Source organism: Geotrypetes seraphini, chromosome 5 (genome assembly GCF_902459505.1).
Source record: "Geotrypetes seraphini chromosome 5, aGeoSer1.1, whole genome shotgun sequence".
Lineage (NCBI taxonomy): Eukaryota > Metazoa > Chordata > Amphibia > Gymnophiona > Dermophiidae > Geotrypetes > Geotrypetes seraphini.
The window spans coordinates 221531426-221558774 of NC_047088.1; the positions used below are offsets into that span (position 1 = coordinate 221531426).

At 41.9% G+C, this 27349-nt stretch overlaps 1 protein-coding gene across 8 annotated transcripts in view; it reads left to right on the top strand.

The window, feature by feature from the left end:
- ARL5A (ADP ribosylation factor like GTPase 5A) overlaps positions 1–26944 on the top strand; it is a 50424-nt gene extending 23480 nt beyond the window's left edge. For 5 of the 8 annotated variants that reach the window (XM_033945897.1, XM_033945898.1, XM_033945893.1 and 2 more), the window contains 5 exons: positions 242–389; positions 9721–9804; positions 20736–20861; positions 21937–22089; positions 26049–26944. In XM_033945897.1, coding sequence (XP_033801788.1) covers positions 246–389; positions 9721–9804; positions 20736–20861; positions 21937–22089; positions 26049–26066 — 525 coding nt within the window. In that variant the 5' untranslated portion in view covers positions 242–245 and the 3' untranslated portion in view covers positions 26067–26944. Of the gene's footprint in view, positions 1–241; positions 390–9720; positions 9805–20735; positions 20888–21936; positions 22090–26048 lie in introns of all 8 variants that reach the window. The other 3 variants (XR_004539588.1, XM_033945899.1, XM_033945894.1) reach the window with 3 other exon arrangements.
- The last annotated feature ends 405 nt before the right edge of the window (positions 26945–27349 follow it).

Below are 27349 nucleotides of genomic sequence, written 5' to 3' on the forward strand. Positions count from 1 at the left end.
TGCAGTTTTTAGAAATGACCTCTGATTTTGATTTGCTTTGCATTTTTTTGCTGGGGTGGGCTGTAGTTGAGCATAGTTATGCACTGCTGTTCTTAATTTGTGGTATTACTGTTTTAAGTATGGAAGTTTACTTTCAGAAATTTAAAAAAGGTTTGTTTGTTTTTTAAAATTTTTGTAAAATGTGAACTTTTCTTTTCTACATAATAAAACTGTAAGATTCCTGCTTTTATTTCTTTTACAGTTCAATGAATGAAGTTGTGCACACTTCACCTACAATTGGTAGTAATGTGGAAGAGATAGTAGTTAACAATACACGATTTCTCATGTGGGACATTGGAGGCCAAGAATCACTTCGTTCTTCATGGAATACCTACTATACGAACACTGAAGTAAGAATTGAAATTGTATTTTTTTTAAATTTGTAAATGTGTTCTTAGACCTTGCATTGAAACCCCTGTGCACTTATCTGCATTGAATAACTCATATCTTTATTACTGTGTGATTTAAATGAGCTTTGCACTGATGTAAACACAAGTCTTTGTGCAGTTAGCTCATGCACAAAACTGATTTTAGCATAGGGCATTTATGGTAGTGTGCAAAAACCAAGCTAAGCTGTGCACACAACCTTGCACACTTTATTGCATTGGCCTGAGAGCTTGGTGCAGCTAAGTATACCATTGCAAGTTCCAGTACAATAAGGATGATATGCTGAACCATAGGGTTATACTCCTGTGATTGCGAGCATACTGCAGAAGATGTCAATTAGAGAATGACACGGGGAAAAAATCTGTCCCCGTCACCGGCCCACCATCCTCTGCACTGCCCCGTCACCGCCGTTCCCTTCACCGCCCCGTCACCGCCACCGCCATCCCTTTCACCGCCCCGTCACTGTCCCCGCTGCATCCACCATATAAGCCTTAGTACTGTAATATTTAGCTTATTCCTTTCTTATAAATCAAAGTTCCTGCTGCTGAACTAGAGAAAGAGATGTTCAGCTGGCAGGGCTTTGTTTATAAATTTTTATCAACACAACTAATATACTATTTTATCCTAAAGCAAAAAATAAATAAATAAATATAATTTTTTTTTCTACCTTTGTTGTCTGGTTTCTGCTTTCCACATCTTCTCATTCAATTCCTTCCTTCCACTGTGTGTCTTCTCTCTGCGTCTTCCACTTGCTGTTACTGTGCCTCTCCCTTCACCCCCCCCCTCCAATTGGTCTAGCACCCATCTTCTTCCCTCCGCTCCCCCATAGTCTGGCATCTGTCTTCTTCCCACTCTGTCTTCCACATTTCCCTTCGGGGTCTGTTCCTCTCCACCCTCCTTCAATGTCTGTCCTATTCCTTTCCACCACCACCCTTCCCTCCCTCCTTTACCATCTGTTCCTTTCTACTACCCTTCAGCTCCTCTCGCGTGGCCTATCTATCTACCTTCCTCCCTCTTATTTTCATGGCACGTTACAATGTAATTTGTGCAAGCCACTGGAGCCTGCAAGCTCGGTCCCTGTCCCATCCCCACAAACCATCTCGCTTCTGTGCTCCTATTTTCTCCATTTCTAATATCTCCCCTATGTATCTGTCATTGCTCCCTCCCCTGTGTCCATATACCATCCCCATGGCATGTCCCCTTTATGTCACTGTCCCTGTGCCCCATGCACATAATTGTCCCTCTTTCTGTTACCTTCCTGTGTCCAGATTTCCCCTATCTTCCTCTTCCATACCAGTGTGTCTCTTCTTTTCAACCCCATCTAGCTTTTTTCCCTCTTTCTTCCCCTCCCCCCCTTGCTTCTAGCATCTTGCTCACCTGCCTGTCCTTCCCTTTCTTTCCTGCTGTGGGTTTTTCTTTCCGTCTTCATCTCCTTGGCCCAGAGTCCTTTTCCCTTTCACTCCCTCCTTCCAATTTGAGCCGGGAACACGAGCGATCGCACGGTCCCCGCAGCCACCACCCGCCTGCCCAATCGATCCTACTGTTTAGCCAGCTCTCCCTTCTCCTCACCTTAGTTTGTAGGTTTTGTTTTTCGGCGACATGCACGCTTTCCCAAAGAGCCGCGCACGCGCGGTTGCTCAGTGTTTAATCTTCTGCTCTGCTGCAACTTCCTGTTTCTGGTTGCGTCAGAGCAGAAGATCGAAACTGAGCAGCAGCGGGTGCGCGGCTCTCTGATAGCGTGCGGGTCGCCGAAAAAGAAAACCTACAAACTAAGGTGAGGAGAAGGGAGAGAGCTGGCTAAACAGTAGGATCGATTGGGCAGGCGGGTGTGTGCTGCGGGGACCGCGCGATCCTTCATGCCTCACTGCGGGGACAAGACCATTCACCGCCCCACGGGCGGTGAATGACCTTGTCCCCATTGCCGCAGCGACTGCTAGTTTTCGTTCCCCGTTTCGACGGGTGACCCGCGGCTAAAATGCGGTGGCCGCGGGTAAACCGCCACCGTGTCATTATCTAATGTCAATCACAGCTGTTCAACTTTTCCTCCTCCACGGTCTCTACTGCCCCCTTCAGTTCTTCCTTCTGCAAGCAAGCATGAAGGTATCGCTCTGATTTGCTCTGTTTATTTCTTTTTTGTTTGTGGTGTTTTCCTCCTTATTTGCGGATTTTTGTGCAATCTCGGAAATCCCAACTTAAAAGGACTACTCTGCCTGCTTGGAGAGGAGCAGACATTCAAGTCTAAAGCTGGCGGGTATATCGTTCGGGGACCTATACAGCCAGCTTGCTGAAGATTTGTGGAGCTCAGGGTTCCATGCCCTCAGCACTTGCTCACTTCTTTGATTTGGTCAGAAGCTTCAGGCTGATAGGCATCAGTAGCGGTTCTTCAGGGTGCTTGGGGTGCTGGCTGCAATTTTGTCTGCCCCTCTTTTTTTCTGTGTGATGGTCTGGGAGGGGGAGGGGGGTAGAGGATTAGTCGACTAAGGTCCGACTGATAGCCCAAAGATATCGGTGTGGCAGCTGGCTGGAGGCAGAGAACCTATTAAGATACACCTTAAAGGAGCTGAAGAATGCTGCAGCACCATTTCCCCAGCACATAGTTTGTGAATATAGGCTGTGACTGCCTATGGGGAAAATTGTGGGAAGGGGGTCTTGAAAGTGTGTTTTGACTGTTTCTACAGTTTGGTCCCCTCCTCTAAAAGCTTATATTTTGCGTTTTTTGGTCAGCCCTGAAGCGTTTTGAAGCTATGTTTTGGCACTGAGACAATGGCGCAGAAAGCCATCTTAGATTTTCAGATTTTTTTTTTCTAAGTTCTCCAACTTCTCCAAAACATCTTGTTTTGCCTTAAACTACCAGGAATGGAGTCTTCAGACCCTAATATCTCTATATCATACCTTATTTGCACCAAATGGGTGGCTGAAGAGCGCCCTTCCATGTTCTGTGAGAGATGGAGGGGTGAGAACTTCAGGCTTAGCCCCTCTGCGGACTTCTAGGGCTAGAGAATGGGAAATGGTCCCATCGGGGGGGAGGGGGTTTGAGAGAGAAATACCTGGAGCCCTGGGACAGTGGTCCTGTACACCATAAGGGCATAGAGGCTTCACAGCCCAAGAAAAGGCAATTACTCAATACTAAGAGAGAAGGAAAGTTGCCCGCTCAGGCCTTTACCCCCAGAGTTCATTAATTTCCTCTGGCAGGATTATGCATAAGGCCGAACTCTGCCTGTCAAGTCCACTGGCAAGCGGCCAGCTTGCAGGCCCCTCGGAATACCCAAAGCATTTTTTCCCCTGAGAGTGACATCTGTTCTGGTCTCTAATGGTCGGACAGGGATTCTGGGGATGAGGAATCGGATTTAATTCCTTTATTGTCTCAAAATGAGGCTTCCCTGATGGGAGAAGCAGCCTCTTGTATGGAGAACCAGAGGTGATATCGGACATGGATAAGGGAGAGAATCCCTCTGTTCGCAGACTTTTTAAGTCCTCTACATTGCTGGAGATTATTACTGAGTCACTTTGAGCACTAAAGTTAGACCCTCTGCAAACTCCTTCTTCCCAGTATTCTCTTCTGAGCGGGGTCCATAAGAACATAAGCCGCCGTGCCTCTGCTGGGTCAGACCTGAGGTCCATCATGCCCAGCAGTCCAGGACCTGTATACTAGCCCTCTATACCCTTCTATCCCCTTTTCCTTCAGAAAATTGTCCAATCCCTTCTTGAACTCCATTACCGTACCCTGTCCTATCACTCCCTCTGGAAGCGCGTTCCAGTTGTCCACCACCCGTTGGGTGAAGAAGAACTTCCTAGCATTGGTTCTGAATCTGTCCCCTTTTAATTTTTCAGAATGCCCTCTTGTTCTTGTAGTTGTCAAAAGTTTGAAGAATCTGTCCCTCTCCACTTTCTCTATGCTCTTCGTGATCTTATAAGTCTCTATCATATCCCCTCTAAGTCTCCGCTTCTCCAGTGAAAAAAGCTACAATCTCTCTAATCTTTCAGCATATGAAAGGTTTTTCATACCTTTTATCAAATGCGTCGCTCTCTTCTGAACCCTCTCGCCATATCCTTCTTTAGGTACGGCGATCAATATTGGATGCAGTACTCCAGATGCGGGCGCACCATCACCTGATACAAGCTCAACCCATGTTTTTCCATGGCACCCAGAAATGAGGATCCTGGTCACAGAGCCCTTGGAGACCCCTGAAGGTGGCTAAAACCATGTCTAAGCTGTATCTTATGGATCAGGAATTCTAGCAAATGTTTGCTATGCAAAAGATGGATTTCCTGGTAGCCCAGGTGACCAAACGCACTTCCCTACCAAGTGAGGGAGGAGTTGTTTTAAAGAATCTGCAGGACCACAGAGTGGATATGGTCCTCCAGAAGCAGTTTGAGGCTTTATCCTTAAGGATTAAGGCGGTAGTCACGACCTCTTTTGTGACACATGCCTGTCATTCCAGGCTACGAAATCAGAACCTGGTGGAGATGAGCCCCTGTCACAACTTCTGTTAGCAGGTCTAGACTATGTAGCTGATACACTCTATGATATAATCAGAGTCATGAGGGAAGTCTCAACATATTCAGTCTCTGCCCGTTGTATGCTTTGGATTAGACAATGGGCAGGTGACTCGATATCTCTGAGCAGGCTCTCATTCAGGGGATAGATGCTGTTTGGGAAGAGCTTAGATCAGTGGTCTCAAACTCAAACCCTTGTCAGGGCCACATTTTGGATTTGTAGGTACTTGGAGGGCCTAAGAAAAAATAGTCAATGTCTTATTAAAGAAATAATAATTTTGCATGAGGTAAAACTCTTTATAGTTTATAAATCTTTCCTTTTGGCTAAGTCTTGATAATAGAAACATATGATCAAGAAACATATGATCAAGAAACTGTTCTATTTTATTTTTGTGATTATGATAAACATACCGAGGGCCTCAAAATAGTACCGGCAGGCTGCATCTGGCCCCTGGGCTGCGAGTTTGAGACAACTGGCTTAGATGATCTTATAGCCAGTGTACAGGATCACCATCCAAGATCTTTACCAACCAGCAGACCCTGAGCAGCCAGAGGCCAGAACTGGAGATCCTTTCATGGGTCCCAGTGCTCTCGCCAGTACTCAGCAGGAGCCTCTAACCAGAGAGCCTTTCAAGGTTCCAGGCAGAAATTCTTCAATAACTGGAGGAACCAAGGTTCCAGTTCTTGCACTGCAGTGCCAGCCAAAAAGCCACAATGACGTTGGCTCTCAAGCTGCTCCTCTGAAGATTAAAGGTTGACTCTCGCACTATCTGGAGGCCTGGGAACAGATCACAACCAATTGCTGGATCCTGGAGATTATTGCAAAGGGTTGCAAAATAGAGTTCACACGCTCTCTCTCTGACTGGTTCATGAATTCACTGCAGGCCGGCCAGAAAAGGCGGAAAAAGTCCAGGCAACATTACGACAGTTGCTAGCTATTCACGCCATAGAACCAGTTCCTTCAGAAGACTCGGTCTCTGGCAGATACTTGGTATATTTTGTCATGCCCAAGAAAGGCTCATCTTGGATCTCAAATACGTCAATGCGGCCCTGAGAATTCCTTGGTTCCAGATGGAGATCATTTGGTCTGTCATCACAGCGGTAGAGCCAGGAGAATTTCTAGCTGCTCTGGATTTGATGGAAGCTTACCTTCACATCTCAGTCTTCCTGGAACACAGAAAGTTCCTCAGATTCCACTACTAATTCTCAGTGTGTTTCTTTTTGGGCTGGCAATGGTGCTCCAAGCTTTCATCAAAGTTATGGTAGTTATGGTGGTAATGGCCGCTCTTCTCCACAGAGCAGGTTGGCAAATGCACCCATTCTTGGACAATTGGCTCATCAGAGCACTGTCCCAAATAGAAGGAGAATAGGTCTTAGTGGCAGTTGTGTGGACATTACAGAGTCTGGGCTGGATTGTGAACTTTTGAAAGAGCCACCTAGTTCTGGTGTAATCCGTGGAATATCTGGGGTCTTATTCAACATGGTAGAAGGCCGAGTCTTTCTTCCAGATGCACACAAACAGAAGCTTTGTGGTCAGATTAGACTAGTTGACCAAGCCAACATCTACTGCATGGCATTACCTTCAGGTCCTTGGGTTAATAACGGCCACAATAGAGGTAGTACCCTGAGTGAAGGCACACATGCGCCCCCTCTAGGACACGGCATTATCTCACTGGTCGCCTCGGAGAGACTCCCTGAAAGTTCCACTCCTCTGGACAATAGCAGCCAGAAGCAGCATGAGCTAGTGGCTCTGCCCACAGTCTCTAGTAAAGGGAACTCTGTGCTGGATCAATTCCTGGATCATCCTAACAACGGACACCAGCTTATTTGGTTGGAAGGCTCATTGCAGCGGCCACCCAGTTCAAGGACAATGGACTCTTTATCTCAGCAAAAATGATCTTTCAACAGGTTGGAACTGCAAGCCATTTGCCTGGTGCTGCAATGACTGTAGTCTTTTCTGGAGGGCAAAGCAGTCAGTCTTCTCCGATAATGCCACTGCAGTGGCCTGTGTCAACGGGCAGAGAGGCACCAGGTGCACTCCGCTCTGGCAGGAGGTGAAAGCACTGTTCTGTTGGGCAGAAACTCCCACCTTCAGGCAATCTCTGTGGGGCACATGGCTGAGGTGGACAATGTTCAAGCGGATTACCGCAACAGACAAGACATTAAACCCGGGAGAGTGGTTGTTGTCCCTGAAAGCGTTTCAGGCCATTAAGAGACGATGGTCATCTGACCTCACGGCAACTGCAGAGAACAAAAAGATGATTTGTTCTTCAGCTGAAGATGCAAACCCAGATGTGAAGGGCCATATGCTTTAGTTCAACCATGACCAGAGACTGTGCTGCTCTATGTGTTAGCAACCTGGACCATGATAGGCCAGCTGGTCTGCTGAATAGCAAATCACCCGGGAAAGCACCAGATTGGCCCAGGACCTGTGGTACATAGATCTTGTACACCTATAAAAGGAGCAAAGACTCCTGGTGTTCCCAGACTTGCTCTTGTAGGGGCTGATTGCCCTACAAGATCCGGGATGCATTGGTCTTATGGCATGGCTCTTGAGCGTGCAGTGCTATTCCAGAAAGGATATTCAGAAGTAGTCTTTACTACTCTCCTTAGAGCCTAAAAGCCAATGACCATTTTGGCATATGCTAAGGCGTGGGAGACGTTTCAGCACTGGTGCAGCAGAGAAAGGTTAGAGCTGGGCAAAGCCCTAATCTTAACGGTGCTGATGTTTCTCCAAGAGGGCCTTTACAAGGGATTGGCAGAGGTATCCCTTAAAGTTCAAGTAGCAAGGCTTTCACGCTTCTGGGGCCAAGAGAATTGAGCTTCACTAGCGGCCCATCCAGACATAGTTAGATTCTTGAAAAGTGCCCTGAGACTAAGGCTGCTGATCTGAGATCCGTTTCCATATTAGAATCTCAATACTGTATAGTCTTAGAAGGAAGTGGGAGTGACCAAAAGTTGTCTTAGCATTTCATCCTTCAGGTTAGGCTGTCATCCCTCAGGTTAGCATGTCATCCCTCTGGGTCTAAGAAGAAAGACAAGGCATTAAAGGTTCTGGACATCTGAAGAGTTTTCTTGCGTTACCTAAAGCAGTGGTTCCCAACCCTGTCCTGGAGGAACACCAGGCCAATTGGGTTTTCAGGCTAGCCCTAATGAATATGCATGAAGCAAATTGCATGCCTATCACTTCCATCATATGCAAATCTCTCTCATGCATATTCATTAGGGCTAGCCTGAAAACCCGATTGGCCTGGTGTTCCTCCAGGACAGGGTTGGGAATCACTGACCTAAAGGTCACTAATGTATTTTGTCCCTTGGATCATCTTTTCTTGATGACCAATCAGGTGAGATGGAACCGGATCTTCCTCAAGGCCACCATCTGTAGATAAATCTGTAGAGCAATTTCCTTTAGCTACATCGGTTGCGGCAAACAACTACTTGTAATGTAATGTAATGTAATGTAATTTATTTCTTATATACCGCTACATCCGTTAGGTTCTAAGCGGTTTACAGAAAATATACATTAAGATTAGAAATAAGAAAGGTACTTGAAAAATTCCCTTACTGTCCCGAAGGTTCACAATCTAACTAAAGTACCTGGAGGGTAATAGAGAAGTGAAAAGTTCTACCCGAGGATGTTTGTAGATCAGCAGCCTGGTACTTCCTTCATACCTTTACCAAATTCTACAGGGTGGACATAGCAGCATAGGAGGAAGCCGCTTTCGAGTCCTCAGTTCTATGAACAGGCTCATCAGTCTCACCCTAGAGTTTGGGGACTGCTTAGGTATTTATTTAAAAATTTAATATATAGCGCCTGAAGTCACAGCAGTTTCCAAGTAAACATACATAAAGCGAAAAACAAAGACAATATGGTTCAGCGTACCATCCCTGTTGTACTGGAAAAAAAGATTAGGTTTTTACCTTGATAATATATTTTCCAATAGATAGAAATGGTATGCTGAAACCTTTCCCCCAGCAATTTATCTTATGTGCCTTCTTTATGACTCAGGCTTAATGGTTAGCTCCATAGCTAAGATTTCTCTGTCAGCCAGACTATTTGATTAGAAAGAGACTGTATATAGGATTACAAGGGAGGCATGATTGAGCTCCATAAATGTTTAGATTGTTTGTTTCTTGAATTCATTGTTCCTCTCAGAGGTTTGTTAATATTTTAACTATTTCACTGTTTCTTCATTGATTGTTTTAACATCAACTGAGCAGATCAGACACCTAGTTTAGGGGAAATTCCTCATATCCTTCCTTCTGTCTTTTTCTGTAGGACTTTATCTCTCCTTCTATTTTCTTCTGTAGGGCTGTCGCCAGCTTTGGTACAAACTGAAAGGGCGGCAGACACTGTAACGAAGGAGTTGAAAAGCTGTGATTGACATTATCTGCAGTATACTCATGGGCACAGATGGATGACCCTATGGTTCAGCATACCACCCTTATCTACTGGAAAAATATTATAAAGGAAAGAACTTAATCTCTTTTTTTATGGGAGGAGGGGAACAAAGAAAAGCATTTTCCCATCTCTTAATGTGCTTTCCCTGTGGACTAATGCCAGTAGCATTTAGGGAGAGAGGAAGAGGTAGGGAGACCAAATAATGAGAGCACACTTGCAGATGCTCCTCAGTTTTCAGAGACTTTCCAGCATAGTTGATTGACAGCTCCTAATTTGCATTCATTCCACTGAGAGAAACTACTAATTGAATTTGATTCTGCAAGAAAGCTGAGTAGCAGTAAGGATTTTGTTGTCAGCTTTGTATGTTATAGCTATGTTCTGATCCTTTCTTCTAGTTTGTAATAATTGTTGTGGATAGCACAGACAGAGAGAGGATTTCTGTTACTAAAGAAGAGCTCTATAAAATGTTAGCACACGAGGTAAGTAGTTTTTTGTTATTTACTTGCTCTCATGATATTCATTTGGTATTGCTTCTTTCCTCAATTTTATCTTTTTGCTTTTGTAGTCATTTTTAATGACTTTGAGGGAAAATTCTGTAAATAGCATCTAAAAAGATAAGACACCTATCTCTTATTGGTCATACTTAGGCATAAAACTTAAAACTTAGGCTCCTGTAATGTAGGCCAGGGTTTTAATGTCCTACATTATATGCATTTAAGTCCTTTAGAGAATTGAGCCACTTGGTGCCTAAGTTTTTCTCCACCCCTAAACATGCCTACTATGGAGTTACATGCCATACAATAGGCCTGTCTTTTGTAAAATCGCACCTATGAAGTTAGGTGCCTATCACCCAATTAATTTTTTTTTTTTTTTCAATTATGAGCTTGAAGCTAATTTACTATCTTTAGATTCTTCTTATAGAATTTCCCCCTTTGTGTTTTAATGCCTGTGAAGCAGTAGTGTAGTGTGCACTGAGATCAGGTTCATATTCTGTGTGAAGGCTAGTCCTAGAATTGTATTGACACTGATAAATGCAAGATAAATGGCTATCACAAAGTATAAAGAACCTCACTGAAGAATATTACTAATATCTTTCCCTCTGCAGTAAAAAGTGAAAAATAGAAAATGTGCCAGAAAATTCATTCATGTGCCTGATTTTGACTACCTTGTTTTAATGAACTCTTGTTGACATTCTAGACAGATGAGGGTAACCTGTTTCAGGTTTGATTTCTATTCCTGAACACTTGGGTGATCAATCCCATTTCATGAGATCTCATGTAGGAAGCCTCATTAGCATAGCTTTTTGCTCCTCCTTTCTTACCTCTAGACTGCCCTTCAACTTCCAATTGTGTTCCTACAAGCAAGATGGTAGGAGCTAGTCTTTTCTGCTTGTGTTGTTTTTTTTTTTCTTAAACATCAGTATTTTTTCACTGCTTCACATACTTTTGTGCTGTAGAAGATCCCTGTGGGGACAGCTCTGGCTGCGGAGATCGCAAACTTTAAGGGCAAAGTCTGCTTCCAGGGGGTAGGGGGTTGGCTGCTTGGCAGTGCATCCATCTAGACAGTTTGCAATCTCAGTTCAGGATTCAGGGACTCTTCCCTCGGGAGCGTTGCTCACCCCAGGTTCATCTGCTAGTGGATTTGAGTGTAGGCTGTGTGACTCCGGTGTATATCCAAGATTAGGGCTGGTTGAGTTCCTCCAACCATTAGTGTGTATGGGTTCCGGGAGGGATGAAAGTTTTCGATCAGTGTGTTGGGTCCGAGATGCATTAAAAAGACTCAGGCAGTTCAATTTTCAGGCAGAGGATGCTGTTACAGCTTCCATGTTGCAGCTGCCAGCACACAGCATTGCACAGTGAGTAACAGGCTGATAAGCCTGTGAGATTGAATTTGGGAGGTCTCCAGATTTACGTTTTGGGTGGTTTAGAGAATAGTCCTATGTCCCCCCATTCCAAAAATCCTAAAATCACCATTTTTTATTTTTCGATTTGAGTTTCCCAGGTCATTTCAACCATAAAATCGCTCTTGCGGCAGCTATCTTAGATTTTCCATGGAATGAATTTTAAACTTGTATCTGCCTTCAAAAACCTTGTTTTTGCAGGAAAACAAGTGGGAACAACTCTTCAGGGAAGGATACTTCATATTCAGGGAAAGAGCTCAAGCAGCAGGTTAGAAAGACACCTATCCAGACATGTTCTGATCTTGCTAGGATAAAATAAAATCAAGAAAGCCAGCCAACTGAAAAATCTGCTTTCCCTTCTCTCTTCATTGATATAGTAGTGTATCCTCCTTCCCATGTCCCTCCCCCCCAGTTCCTGAAGCTTCTGAGGGCATCCCCTGGCTTTCAGTTCAGAGGGGTATGTCTACCACCACTATAGGAGACCTTCCATAAAATGTTTGCAGAACTCAGAATTAGAATTGAAACTACTGCTTCAGCACAAATAGGTGTGCAGATAATAATGACTATCTCTGTTGTAGCCAAGCTTACTGTTTAAACCAGGATTTTAAACAGTCTGGACTGTCCTACCTGGCTTGTTGGAAACAGAGCCCAATTCCCACTCTCCTAAATCCCGTTTTTCTTGGATCCCAAGATTACCTATGAGGGACATTCAATAATTTATCTACCTGAGTTTGAATGAAAGTAGCAGGTCAGGTCTTTGTATGTTATGACATGTTTCAAGGTTACTCATGCACAGTTGCGGCTCAATGCAAGTCTTACACTCCAAGAGACAGGATGTCAGGAGAGTCCTCAAGTAAGAAACTGCTAGATTTGGAGCACCATTCAGTGATAAAATTTCTCACAAAAGAAGAGAAAAAGCCAAAGGAGATCCTTGAACGCATGACTGTAATTTATGGCAAGTCTTCCCTAACATCCTACAAAATAAAGTTTTGGAGCAAGCAGTTTAAGTGAGGTAGAGAGTCCATTGAAGATGACCCTCACACTGGATGGCCTATGGAAACAACTTCCACAGAAATGTGCAAGAAAGTCGAGGATTTAATTTTGTCAGACAGATGAATTAAGGTTTCCTGAATAGTTGAAGAAATGGCAGGTACAGTTTAGAAAATTAATTCATGAAAAGTTGGGCATGTCCAAGGTTAGTGCAAGATGAGTTCCAAGAATGCTGACACCATGTCAGAAGGCCACGAGGCTCCAGTGCTGTCAGGAGAACTTGGAGGTGCTCTGTGAAGACCAAGTAATTTTTTTCATCGTTTGGTGACTGGAGATGAGACTTGGGTCTATCATAGAGACCCTGAGCCCAAAATGGAGTCAATGCAGTGGAAGTACAAGTCATCTCCAACTCCAAAAAAGTGCAAGACACAAAGATCTTCTGCAGGCAAAGTCATGGCAACTGTTTTCTGGGATGATGAAGGACTTTAGTTTCTGGAATTCATGCCACACAAGACAACCATAACCGGGGAGAGTTACACCAACACAATGATCATTTTGCGGGAGACAATCAAGGAGAAAAGATGAGGAAAACTTACAGCATGCTGCTGCTTCATGACAATGCGCCAGTGCACATGTCATGACAATCACAGGCTACCATCCGAGAATGTGGGGTTCAGCAGCTGAATCATCAATCCTACAGTCCTGACCTGGCTCCCTCTGATTATTTCCTGTTCTGAGTTTTGAAGAAATCTCTCCATGGACATCAGTTTTCAAGTGATGAAGATGTCAAGGAAACTGTGACATCCTGGTTTGAAGATTAAATAGAAGAATTATTTCAAAGGGGGGATGAAGTGTATGGAGCTATCAGGGGTCTATATTGAAAAATAAAACAAAAATGTATTCTCTTCTTTCCTACTGAGGAAGATAAATTATTGAACGCCCCTCGTATAAAAAGAGATTCCTTTTGCCAAAACATTTTTTGTGTGTTCTGTCTGATGAGATTTATTAATGGTTTGCTGCCTTTTATTAGACAGCTGGTTTTAGCTAGATAACTTCATCATTGTGATTTATTTGATGTTGCCTTTCATCCATATAAAGACAGCATGGTTCACCATTCTGGGATCATTATAAAACTATCTACCTATCTCCATTTTTGGAAAAAGTTCTATCTCAAATATTTTGTTTTTGATGCTTTTTTCTTTTTTTAAATTTCTCTTCTGTTTTTGTTTTATTATGTATATTTTATAGACCAACTGGATTTGTGGTATGTAAATTTGTAATAAACTAAAGTTATAGAATTAATTGTAGAGCAGCAGACTCATCTGATCTTTAGAAATACCTGTGCGTGCTCAAAAATTTTCAGAGAAAATGATCTAGAAAGGCATTGATGTTAATGTTATGAATCCTAATTAATTTTATGTAAGCCGCAATGTGGTTTATCGTATCATCTGATATTGGAGATGAATTACAGGTAAGCTCTTATTTGTTATGTAAAAATAGACCCATAGTTTTAGATAAGATACCTTGTTGTTGGGAAAACAATTTGACAGCAAGATACATTCTTCCCTCTGTGGAACTACCTATAGATACATGAAATAATGATGAGTTTTATAAAACCACACATATGTTGAATTATCTCCATTTTGAAAGTGTTCAGTTAATGAACAGAAACATAGAAACTTGATGGCAGATAAAGGCCAAATGGCCCACCTAGTCTGCCCATCCACAGTAACCATTATCTTTCTCTCTCCGAGAGATCCCACTTGCCTATCCCAGGCCCTTTTGGATTCAGACATAGTCTTTGTCTCTACCACCTCTTCCTTTCTATAAGATGCTAAGAAATCTGAAGTCAGCAGAGAGTGGAAGATGAGCATAGTGCAGTGGTCTCAAACTCACGGCCACATGCGGCCCACCTGATACTATTTTGAGGCCCTCGGTATGTTTATCATAATCACAAAAGTAAAATAAAATAGTTTCTTGATCATGTCTCTTTAGCTATAAATTGCAATATTATTATTAACACTTAGTCAAAAGAAAAGATTTATAAACTATAAAGAATTTTACCACATGCAAAACTATAATTTGTTTAATAAAACATTAACTATTTTTTTCTGAGGCCCTCCAAGTACCTACAAATCCAAAATGTGGTCCTGCAAAAGGTTTGAATTTGAGACCACTGACATAGTGGTTGGAGCAGTCTGGACTAAGAATTAGGGAAACCATAGTTCAGATCTTCTACCACTGATGCTCCTTGTGATCAGACTCACTGAGGATAAACGTCATTCATCGTTTCATCATTTTATTGTAATTCTCATTTATAAGCCAACTAGTGTTTTAGCCCGTTACATTAACGGGTGCTAGGTGCTCTTTCCTATGTCTTAGTGCCACCTCCTACGTCCTTAGTGCCTCCAATGCCTCATGCCCCCAGTGCCTCCTTCCCGTGTCCTTAGTGCCCCCAGTGCCTCTGTCCTGTGTCCTTAGTGCCTTCAGTGCCTCCTTTCTATGTCCCCCTCACTACCTTCCAGAATTTGTCCCACCCCCACCCCCCCGAAGCCAGCCTGCCTGCCTCTCTCCCATCCCCCTGTGCAATAGAACCTTTGAGCAGCATCTTTCCATTTCCCCTGTGTTTTGCGCTACCCTCCCATCCCCACATACAAGTAGAAGCCGGCATTTTTCTATCCTTCCCTCCCATCCTCCTGTGCAGTAGAACCGTTATTTCCCACCTCAAACCCCCCCCCCCGACACTACCGCAGCCGTGCAGCCAACCCCACTGGCCCTCCCATCTGACCCTTCCACTGCGAGACGACATGCAAACCTCCCGACTCCAGCAGCATCCGCAGCACTCTAAACACTCTGCTTCGCGGCCTTCTATTGCCCGTGATTTCCTCTGCCGCGTCTCAGGGACACGGCAGACGAAATCAGGGCAGTAGAAGGCTGCAAAGCAGCGTGTTTACAATGCTGCGGACACTGCTGGAGTCGGAAGGTTTGTATGTCGTCTCGCGGTGGGAGGGTCAGATGGGAGGGTCAACAGCAGTTCAGGTGCGGCAAGGAAGGGTGTGCACCGACGAAGAACTTACATTGTTTGAGGGGGGAGGCGCGCCGGGCATGAAGTGTAAGGGAGGCGGCAAGACCGCAGGGACCTTTTTATGTGCGCATGCGCACTCCTGCCGACCACAGACCTACTGATCAGGGATCATGGATCACGCAGGTAAGTGTGCGTATGCACGCTTAGCGTTTTAATATAGTAGATGTATGTATATTATCCATATCTTGATTAATGTGCATTGATTACACTATGCACTAGTTATTTAGATTTCAGCTGGCTATCTGCTTAAGTTAAATGTTTATCACGTTTTTAAAGTATTTTTCTGATAACAGTCCCTTTTTTGTCCAATGCTGGCCTCTGTACTTATGTTTTCAGCTCCATTTTATGACATCATTCCACAGCGCCCATTTATTCCATCTTCTTGCAGCATCCTTCCTTACTCACTCTCCAAAAAAGTAAGCTCTTTACGTCTTCACTTTATCACCTCTATGATGTTATTTTTTTACAGATTTAAACCATGTCCCTAATAGCCTCTCTACATAGTAACATAGTAGATGACGGCAGATAAAGACCCGAATGGTCCATCCAGTCTGCCCAACCTGATTCAATTTAAAAAAATTTTTTATTTTTTATTTTTTTTCTTCTTAGCTATTTCTGGGCAAGAATCCAAAGCTTTACCCGGTACTATACTTGGGTTCCAACTGCCGAAATCTCTGTTAAGACTTACTCCAGCCCATCTACACCCTCCCAGTCATTTAAGCCCTCCCCTGCCCATCCTCCACCAAACGGCCATACACAGACACAGACCGTGCAAGTCTGCCCAGTAACTGGCCTAGTTCAATATTTAATATTATTTTCTGATTCTAAATCTTCTGTGTTCATCCCACGCTTCTTTAAACTCAGTCACAGTTTTACTCTCCACCACCTCTCTCGGGAGCGCATTCCAGGCATCCACCACCCTCTCCGTTAAGTAGAATTTCCTAACATTGCCCCTGAATCTACCACCCCTCAACCTCAAATTATGTCCTCTGGTTTTACCATTTTCCTTTCTCTGGAAAATATTTTGTTCTACGTTAATACCCTTTAAGTATTTGAACGTCTGAATCATATCTCCCCTGTCTCTCCTTTCCTCTAGGGTATACATATTCAGGGCTTCCAGTCTCTCCTCATACGTCTTCTGGTGCAAGCCTCCTATCATTTTCGTCGCCCTCCTCTGGACCGCCTCAAGTCTTCTTACGTCTTTCGCCAGATACAGTCTCCAAAACTGAACACAATACTCCAAGTGGGGCCTCGCCAATGACCTGTACAGGGGCATCAACACCTTCTTCCTTCTACTGACTACGCCTCTCTTTATACAGCCCAGAATCCTTCTGGCAGCAGCCACTGCCTTGTCACACTGTTTTTTCGCCTTTAGATCTTCGGACACTATCACCCCAAGGTCCCTCTCCCCGTCCGTGCATATCAGCTTCTCTCCTCCCAGCATATACGGTTCCTTCCTATTATTAATCCCCAAATGCATTACTCTGCATTTCTTTGCATTGAATTTTAGTTGCCAGGCATTAGACCATTCCTCTAACTTTTGCAGATCCTTTTTCATATTCTCCACTCCCTCTTCGGTGTCTACTCTGTTACAAATCTTGGTATCATCTGCAAAAAGGCACACTTTTCCTTCTAACCCTTCAGCAATGTCACTTACATACATATTGAACAGGATTGGCCCCAGCACCGAACCCTGAGGGACTCCACTAGTCACCTTTCCTTCCTTCGAGCGACTTCCATTAACCACCACCCTCTGGCGTCTGTCCAACAGCCAGTTTCTGACCCAGTTCACCACTTTGGGTCCTAACTTCAGCCCTTCAAGTTTGTTCAAGAGCCTCCTATGAGGAACTGTATCAAAGGCTTTGCTGAAATCCAAGTAAATTACATCTAGCATATGTCCTCGATCCAGCTCTCTGGTCACCCAATCAAAAAATTCAATCAGGTTCGTTTGGCACGATTTACCTTTTGTAAAGCCATGTTGCCTCGGATCCTGTAACCCATTAGATTCAAGGAAATACACTATCCTTTCTTTCAGCAACACTTCCATTATTTTTCCAACAACTGAAGTGAGGCTCACCGGCCTGTAGTTTCCTGCTTCATCCCTGTGACCACTTTTATGAATAGGGACCATATCCGCTCTCCTCCAATTCCCAGGAATCACTCCCGTCTCCAGAGATTTGTTGAACAAGTCTTTAATAGGACTCGCCAGAACCTCTCTGAGCTCCCTTAGTATCCTGGGATGGATCCCGTCTGGTCCCATCGCTTTGTCCACCTTCAGTTTTTCAAGTTGCTCATAAACACCCTCCTCCGTGAACGGCGCAGAATCTACTCCATTTTCTCGTGTAACTTTGCCAGACAATCTCGGTCCTTCTCCAGGATTTTCTTCTGTGAACACAGAACAGAAGTATTTGTTTAGCACATTTGCTTTCTCCTCATCACTCTCCACATATTTGTTCCCAGCATCTTTTAGCCTAGCAATTCCATTTTTTATCTTCCTCCTTTCACTAATATATCTGAAAAAATTTTTATCTCCCTTTTTTTACATTTTTAGCCATTTGTTCTTCCGCCTGTGCCTTCGCCAAACGTATCTCTCTCTTGGCTTCTTTCAGTTTCACCCTGTAGTCCTTTCTGCTCTCCTCTTCTTGGGTTTTTTATATTTCATGAACACCAACTCTTTCGTCTTTATTTTCTCAGCCACTAGGTTGGAGAACCATATCGGCTTCCTTTTTCTCTTGTTTTTATTGATTTTCTTCACATAAAGGTCTGTAGCCATTTTTATCGCTCCTTTCAGCTTAGACCACTGTCTTTCCACTTCTCTTATGTCCTCCCATCCTAACAGCTCTTTCTTCAGGTACTTTCCCATTGCATTAAAGTCCGTACGTTTGAAATATAGGACTTTAAGTATCGTGCGGCCGCTCTCCACTTTAGCCGTTATATCAAACCAAACCGTTTGATGATCGCTACTACCCAGGTGAGCACCCATTCGAACATTAGAGATACTCTCTCCATTTGTGAGGACCAGATCCAATATCGCTTTTTCCCTTGTGGGTTCCGTCACCATTTGTCTGAGCAGAGCCTCTTGAAAGGCATCCACAATCTCCCTACTTCTTTCCGATTCCGCAGACGGAACATTCCAGTCCGCATCCGGCAGGTTGAAATCTCCCAACAGCAGAACCTCCTCTTTCCTTCCAAACTTTTGGATATCCACAATCAGATCCTTATCAATTTGCTGCGATTGAGTCGGAGGTCTGTAGACTACACCCACGTAGATAGAAGTTCCATCTTCTCTTTTCAGAGCAATCCATATCGCTTCTTCCTCTCCCCAGGTCCCTTGCATTTCGGTCGCTTGGATATTGATCTTTACATAGAGAGCTACTCCTCCACCTTTATGACCATCTCTGTCCTTCCTAAAAAGATTATATCCCGGTATGTTTGCATCCCATCTCTGTTGCCCTTTGGTCTCCTCCTTTTCATATTTTTATATACTGCTATAGTTCCATTGGCCTCTGTATCTTATAACTATGGTACCTGATCTCACTAATTTGGTTTCCAAATCATTGCTCCCTCTTATTTCATTTATTTATTTATTTGTGTGTCTATAATTGTAGACTCCTGAGGCAGGCCATCTTGGCCAAAACATGTACATGTCGAGTCACTGAATTACTTTTGGATGAATAAAAGATAATTTTTGCAATACAGTTGAGTTCACCAGTCTGTATAGGACCTTTCCACTTCTTGTCTTGCAATCTTGTGTTTGTGGATTTGACTCTCCTGTTTTATACTACACTGAGATTTTAAACATACATGTTTTATTATATAATGTTTTTATTTAGAATAAAAAGGGTTTTAGTTCCATATTTTGTTATGGTTTTTAAATTTGTTCCCTAAATTTTTTTTCACTAAAATCCTTTTAATTAGATAAATTGTCATTTAGTTCATCCTACTCTTTTTTTAATTACCTTTTTAATTACCATTTTCATTTTCAAAGTTTTATCTTCAGTTCTGCTTGCATCCACATTTGCCCACCTTCAATCTTAGCTATGTATTTATTGCTGTAACCAGCACACTGATTTTCTCGTTCACACTGTTTCCATTGATCACGTTCCCTTCTACCAGATACTTACTTTTCCTCATGATCACTGACACTCATCCGTACACTCTTGTCCATATCCAGAACACATACTTTTGGTTAGCATATTCCAATTTACTGTCTATATACATCCTGTAGTCACCTGATTGCATAGTCACACCTTCACATCACTTAAACATTTTGTATTCACCGCATTTTATCCTCTACCCATTACTTTTTACATTTTCTGTACTGGTTTTTCATCCACATTCACTCATTCAATTCATAATTTTTTTTTCCACAATATCCCTCTAAAGGATTTATGTTTAATCTTAGGACCCCTGAGGAAGACGGTTAAGTTGAAGCACGGCCCGTGTTGGATCCATACCTTCCAAGCTAATGTGGATACTGTTGATTGCCTAAACATCTATGCCTTTGTGTGATACAATAAATCACTGCATCACGAACATCAGCTCTGTAGTTTTCTCTTTTTCTCTTTCAAGACATTTCATTCTCCATTATCTCATGTACAAACTTATAATGCAGTTTAACATCCATTAACACATCCATTCGCACAAGCCCCTTTCTCAGTGAGATCTGTTTGCTAACTATGCACTTAATTTTTTACATGTTAATGTGCATTAACACATGTTAATAGATGAGGCTTTTAGAGATGTTAAGTCCTTTTAAGGGGGAAAAAACCCCTTCGTACAGTACCAAAATGTATCTTTAACCTTGAGGTCAGTTTTGGAAAGACAAGAATTAAATCTAGAATTCAAATACCCCAAAATGGTTGTTTATGGAGAAAGGGGACTAAACATTCAGGTACGCTTGGAGAAATTTAAATATACTTCTTCTTTTTCTATTTTTTTTTTTTTGGGGGGGAGGGGGTTGAAAAATTATTCTATAAATTATGCAGATGGCAGAGATATGCAACTGTTTTATAGCGAATAAACCATTGCTTTGTCAGAGCACTCTGTAATATGTGATTTGAAAACGAGACAAATCTTAGTAGTGAACAAGTGGGCTCTGATTAAAGCATTGTTAATCTAGAGGAGCAGACTGGGCAACTGGTTGCAGATTCGTGTACAAAAATATAGAAACGCATAACCCTTCATGAGGTGGGGCAATTTCTCGAAGTAGATTAGTTTTTTGCATATCGTGGCAAGAATGAATCTCACTCATAAGCTAAAGTATATGGCGTATTTTCTCAGTCTCTCAAATTTGCTATTAGCACTCTCCATAGAACTTGCGTCATGCCAAAGAGAGTTTCAATAAGGTGTAACTTGTGATTATTGCAGCTTTGATGCCACAACAGAAGATGTATGTGCATAACATCTTAAAAATATTTCTTTATATTTTGTAGGATCTAAAGAAAGCAGGATTACTGGTGTTTGCGAACAAGCAAGATGTAAAAGAGTGCATGTCAGTTGCAGAAATTTCTCAATATCTAAAGCTAACTTCAGTTAAAGATCACCAATGGCACATTCAGGCATGTTGTGCACTTACTGGGGAGGGGTAAGAATGTTTTTTTTTTTCTTTGAATAGGTTTTTAACCATTTTAATATGTTTTGTTAGACCCCCATATATTATGAATGTTGAGGTCCAAGATATTCAACCATGTATAAGTAAGTTCACATTATATTGGACCTACTATATAATGTTTTAAAAAAATGGGGTTGAGTGCTTCCCCTGTTGTAAGTGATCCCGTGTTACACTGAGTATCATTTATATGGGGTCTCTAAGGCATTATCTCTACATTTGGTGTCTGTTTGTGTATATGTAGGTATATACAGTAAGGAGCAAAAGTTTGTGAACACCACTATTCTGTGCATATTTCAGTGCAAGAAACACTCAGAGGTACAAACAATCCAAATAACATTTTTTTAATGAAGTACATGCACAAAAATACTGTAGTTGTTGACTAGTCCAAGATTAATACAAATAAGCAAAGTTTGTGGTTGTTTGAGCCTTTCTTCAGTATTATGAGCGTCGTCCTTTGTTGTCAAGTACAGCTTGGATTCAGGCAGGCATCGAAAGGCATAGCTGCTGGCAGTATTCCGGTGTGATCTGAGTTGTCCACACTTGTTTTATTTTGTTCTCCAGATCTTCTAGTGATGTTGGATGCATGGCAGCTACAGCTCTCTTCATTATCATCCTTGCATTCTAGATTGGATTGAGATCGGGAGAGTTTCCAGGCCATGGAGCCAGTAAATGATATCCAGTTGACGCTAGCCATGCTTTAACTGCTTTAGTTGAATGTCATGGTGCTCCATCATGCTGAAAATGATTGGTACCATGTAAGGACATGAATACTGATTTGTCTTTCAGAACCTGCAGGTAAACTGGTCCCATCATGGTCGTGTTTCTAGGCATCATCTAGATTCCAGCTCGTCCACATGCCGAAATTGTACCCCAAATCATCACTTTTTCACACTGCGTTACTGTAGGCACCACATATTTTGCATTGTACCTTTGTTTTGCAGGTCTCCAAACCCTCCCAGTGTAATTCTTAAACTGAGTGAAGGTGACTTCATCACTAAACATCACTTTTTCCCAATCTGCAGACTTCCAGCTTCTGTATTTGTTGCAAAACTGAAGACGATCAGCAATGTTTTTGGCAGACAAAGAAGGTTTTTTTGCTGGATGACATGACTTCAGAGCATCTTCAAACAATCTGTGATGAATTGTCCATTTGCTCAGGTTCTCAAGGTGAGATGGTAAGCGAAAACGGAGTTGGGTGGCATTGATACGAGGAGATAACTTTACAGTCATTTTCCGACTTACATCACCTGCAGCAAGCAGCCGCCAATATCGCTTGAAGCACATTCAGCAGAAGTTTGGCTGCGTCGTGGGCAGAATCTCGCGCAATTCATCCTGATGAAATTTGCAAGGTGGCTATTTGGTCCATATCTTTATACTTTCCCCTGATTTTACCGAGTAGATGTGGCAGTGCGTTCTGATGCCATTTTGGGGACCTCGGTTTTGAGAGCAGGCTCTTTTATCCCTCCCTAGTAACGTGGCTTTGGTACGTCACCTAGCGTATGGAATCCGGAAGGGACGTAATAGAATGGAAGATTAGGTTTATACCTTTGATAATCTTCTTTCTGGATAATCTTCTTCCTGGAGGATTCCATACGACCTGCCCTCTCTGTATACATTCAGTTTGGAGTAGCCTTTTTCTTTTCTGTCTCGGTTACTCTCCTTACAGGCTTGAAGATTTTCTAGCCAGTGACCAGATCCTGTGGGGAGTTTCTGTGAGTATACACATTACTGAAGGCCTTTCTTGGGGTTCTAGGCAGATTTCAGAAGAACTGATCTGGGCATACCCAGTAAAATTACAAGATAGATAATTAGAAGAAGCATTAGGGTCCGGGGATATATTGAGAAGGTTAGTTTGACTTGCCAAATTTTCTGAATAACTTGGTTTTTAATTTTCTCTTGAAGGTTTTGTAGTTGGACGTTGTGATCAGCAGGTTGGAGATGTGGTGGTCTAGTTTTGCTGCTTGGGTGGCTAGTAGGCCGTCATACATTTTCTTACATTGTATGCCTTTGACTGGGGGGTGAGTGAAAGGTGCTTGTGTTCTCCTTGGTCTGAATGTGTTGTTCTTGGTTAGGCGATTGTTTAGATAGGTTGGTCCATCGCCATTCAGGGCTTTGAATAGCGTGCAGTAGACTTTGTAGAGTATGCATGCTTGTACAGGGAGCCAGTGTGAGTCTTGGAAGGCAGTGGTAATGTGGTCTGAAGGCTGTATTTTGCACTGTATGTAACTGTTTTATCATATTGGCAGGGCAGGACAGGACAGGTATAGGATGTTACAGTAGTCTAGGAGTCCTAGAACTAGGGGCTGGACCAAGAGTCTGAATTTTTTTTTGTTGAAATATTTTTGGATTTGTCTTAAATTGTGCACGACTGCGAAGGCTTTCTGAACTGTTTGGTTGATTTGGAGTTGCATGGTGCAACTTTTGTCTATCCCTATTCCCTACAGTTTTAGATTGTATCTTGGAGTGACTAAGACAAGGTTATAAGGCATTGCAAATAGTACAAAATGCAGCAGCCAGACTGATTACAGGAACATCAAAATATGCTCATATTATACCTTGTCTTCAGAAGTTAAACTGGCTGCCAGTAGCATTTAGAGAAAAAGCCTCAGACTAATGTAGTAGTATAGAATCAAAAGGTACAAATCAAAACTGATTTTGATACTTTCACTGGCAAAAAACTCTCTCACAGAACAGCTCAGGTTTAGAAAAGGGCAAAGTCACCCGGAGGTACGTTCAAGGGCTTAGCTGACAAAAGACGACTTGAGCTCCAATGCTGTCATGTCTTCTTCAATCTTCCCAACAAGCGACCTTGTTTCACCAATGTTTGGCTCATCAGGGGAACAAACAATACAGCCTTGAAAAGTGCAGCCACACTGAGACCAGCCCTCTTTTTGGGTGCATGCTGGGTTTGAAGAGGGGGGTACCTCGGTGCCACGATCACACAACATTTTGAATCATTATATGGACATATTATATGTTGTGCGTCCTTGTATAATTTGTTAATACAGTATAAGACTTCAATGATTTGTCATCAATTTTTGTATGGTACAATTCCGGAGAGCAAGATGATTATTTATCACCCTAAAAGATTATTGCGTTCTGAAAATTCTGCTTTGTTACTGGCCAATGTTAATCTGAAATATGTCAAAACTTGTGCAGTGACCTTTTGTTGTGCTGGGGTGAAATTATGCAATTCGCTGGTAGGGCAGTTGAGAAAATGTGCTGATAGAGGAGCTTTCAGAAAGCTCCTTAAAGCACAATTGTTTGTTAATGCTTTTTTATAAGGTCTGACTTGTCCTGTTCGAGGAATTATTATGAATTTAAATTTTAATGATTTGTCTCTCTTTTGTATTGTTTTTAGATAAGGAATAAGAGGTTAGCTTTCATAAACTACAAAAGATCACAGAAAGAGGAAGATGGTCAAGAATATCTGGTCATGTAATCAGGAAAGCAAACATGCAAATGAAAGAAAAAATAGCTGACAGGTTAAACAGGGAGACAAGACATTTTTTAGATATATTAGTGATAGGAAGAAGTGCAAAAGTGGCATTATGAGATTCAAAGGTGAAGGGGAGAAATATGTAGAAGCTGATAAAGAAAAGGCTCAATTGCTTAACAAATATTTCTGTTCTGTGTTCGCGCCTAGAGCGGGACCACAGAAGACAAACATGAATAGGGATGGAAGAGTGGTAGACCCTGATCGATATTCAGAGGGTTGTGTTCGTGAGGAGCTAGCTAAAATAAAGGTAGGCAAAGCGATGGGGTCCGGATGGTGTACATCTGAGGGTGCTTAAGGAACTTAGGGAAGATCTGGTGGGTCAGTTCTGGTGACTGACCTTTTCAATGAGTCTTTAGAGTCAGGAGTGGTACTGGAGGACTGGAAAAGGGCGGATGTGGTCCCTCTCCATAAAAGTGGAAGTAAGGAAGAAGTAGGGAATTACAGGCTGGTAAGTCTGATTTCTGTGGTAAGCATATTAATGGAAACACTTTTAAAACAAAAAATGGTGAATTACAGGTCCAAAAACATGATCTTAAGGCACACAACTGGTAACATCCCTTACCTTAGAGCGATCTCCATTAACCAGTAACCTCTCGTCTTTCACTCAACCAGTTTTTCGCCTGTCAAAAGGCAGGGGAGGCAGGAGACGGCAGCTGGAGCAGTGGCGGGTGAAGAAAATCACTCGCAGTCTTCTCCAACTGCCTCTTCCTATAGTAAAGTCGGGCTACACCAATCAGGAGCTGCTTTGACATGTAGTTCCTGATTGGTATAGCCCAACTTTACTACAGGAAGAGCCAGTCGGAGCAGACTGAGTGAGCAAGTCTGCGAACCGTGAATTCGCGGGGGAACACTGTAGATACTGTTAAATCAGGAGCAAGTTATCTATAGACAATGTTAAATCAGTAGGTTAAGTGGAGGCAATTGTACCTAACTAATCCTATTTATCTATTTCATCTTACTGCACTATAGAGTAGTATGACTAGGATACCACTTTAAAACAAAAAAAATCAAACCAATGCATTCTTGATTCTGTATTTTGAAGTTGTGTATAAATCAACTTAAACCATGTTTCAGATGAAGGCAAATTAAATCAAGTAATCAATATTGTCCTTAATTATACAGAAAAACCTTAGTCAAATATTATTAAGTGGTAGGATAGCCTTCTTAGGGAGACTAACTAGAATGTTCATACCGCATATCACTTGATCTACGATGAGCTATGTTAACTCCTTTGTGGAAAAGGCTTCTGAAGTCATAAGGTCTATAGCCCAGTAAGAAGTCAAAAGGCATCTTTCCTAGCAGACAGATACTTCACTAAGCTCAGCTGTCTAATCATTCTCTTCAAATTTCAAAGAGGTTTTTTAGGAAATAATGGCTCCCATCATTCCCTATTTAGCCTTGGTTTGTAGATAATTGAAGTTCATATTTGGCCTACAGTATTTGATGAAAAATCTAAGTGTAAACTAATGTTGTGATAGTGATATTAACATAATTGTTTGCATCTAGTTCTGTCTATAGTGCTTTGTTTTTATTTTTTGGTTTTGTATTCTAATGTTTGTTTTCAGTTGCATTTTAATTATCTAGGTGCTACAGTTTTCGTCACTATCACAGCATGTCATTTCTCTGTTTTTGCAGGTTATGCCAAGGGCTTGAATGGATGATGTCAAGACTTAGGGTCAGATGACCCCCTCATGACTGACTTTGCACAGACATTAAATATAAACAGTACTTTACTTTTGATTCCCTGGACAGTGGCAAACTTATCGGGTTGACATATTTATAGAACATTGATTTAACATTTTTATCCCATGCAAAAAGAAAACGTTTGCTTTGAAAGCAAAGCTGAAGTCCAGTTTTTCCAGTGCTGCTGTCTACCGTTAATATTTACTGAAGATAAGTATTAAAATCTCATTGTTTTGACCTTTATCTTGTGTTGAATCCATTTGGCATAGTCTATATTTTGGTAAGTATGAAAAAGACAAGAATGTTTTAAACTTACTGTATTTTTACATGTTTTATTGGGCATCTTGGTTGAGCTCATTAATTGGTCTCATTGACAAATGAATCATTGGTGCAGATATAAATTGCAGTATTTTTAATGGAAGTGAAATAATATAAATGGGACATTGAATTTTGTGTCTGTATGTTATAAATTGTACCTTGCCCATTTGTGTAGTTGGTGCAATACAAGTCGAGGATGAGTGCTTTGATAAGAAGGATTTTGCCATTATAAACTAAATACATTTCATGCAGATTGTGGTTAAAAGTATGTCAGTGTAACTGCCATGTCAGTTTTCACGTCTCCACTTCCTCTGTACTTTTTGTAATGTATATTTGTTACACTACAGTTCTTCCCTGATATGTCACCACTTGGACTATTTGTGTACATTTTTCTTTTGTACAAAAGTGTCTGTAGTTTTACTTTGCAAAATTAAATGATAGCATGTGTGTTTTATTTTTTTGTGTAACTCTACTTGAACCCATTAACCCATGTATTTTCTGTGATTACTGTAAAACAAACAAAAAACCTTTTTATTCTCCTTGTTTATTTCACTAGTCAGACTTTTTTTATTATTATTATTTTTATATGGCTACTGGACCTTTGACAATTAAAAAATATCCTATAAATGGAAACCTTGAAGAAAGAAGCCAAAAGAAAAGGAAATGCCTATATATGATCTTATTTCCTGAAATAACCAGAATTGTCTAGACTGGATGATTCAGGCTTTTCCATCAAATAAAAGTATTGATTCAGGATCTTTTGTGGCTATGTAAAATGTTTAAATTAGGCATTACTGTTAAAACCATGTCCATCATATTCTTAATATTAGACTGTCATGGTTGAATATTTTCTTCATCTGTTCTGTTTTTATCTGCATTGGAAGGGGGGCATAATTTAAAAAAAATGTTTTTTGCATGTAGAGCACATTTTACAC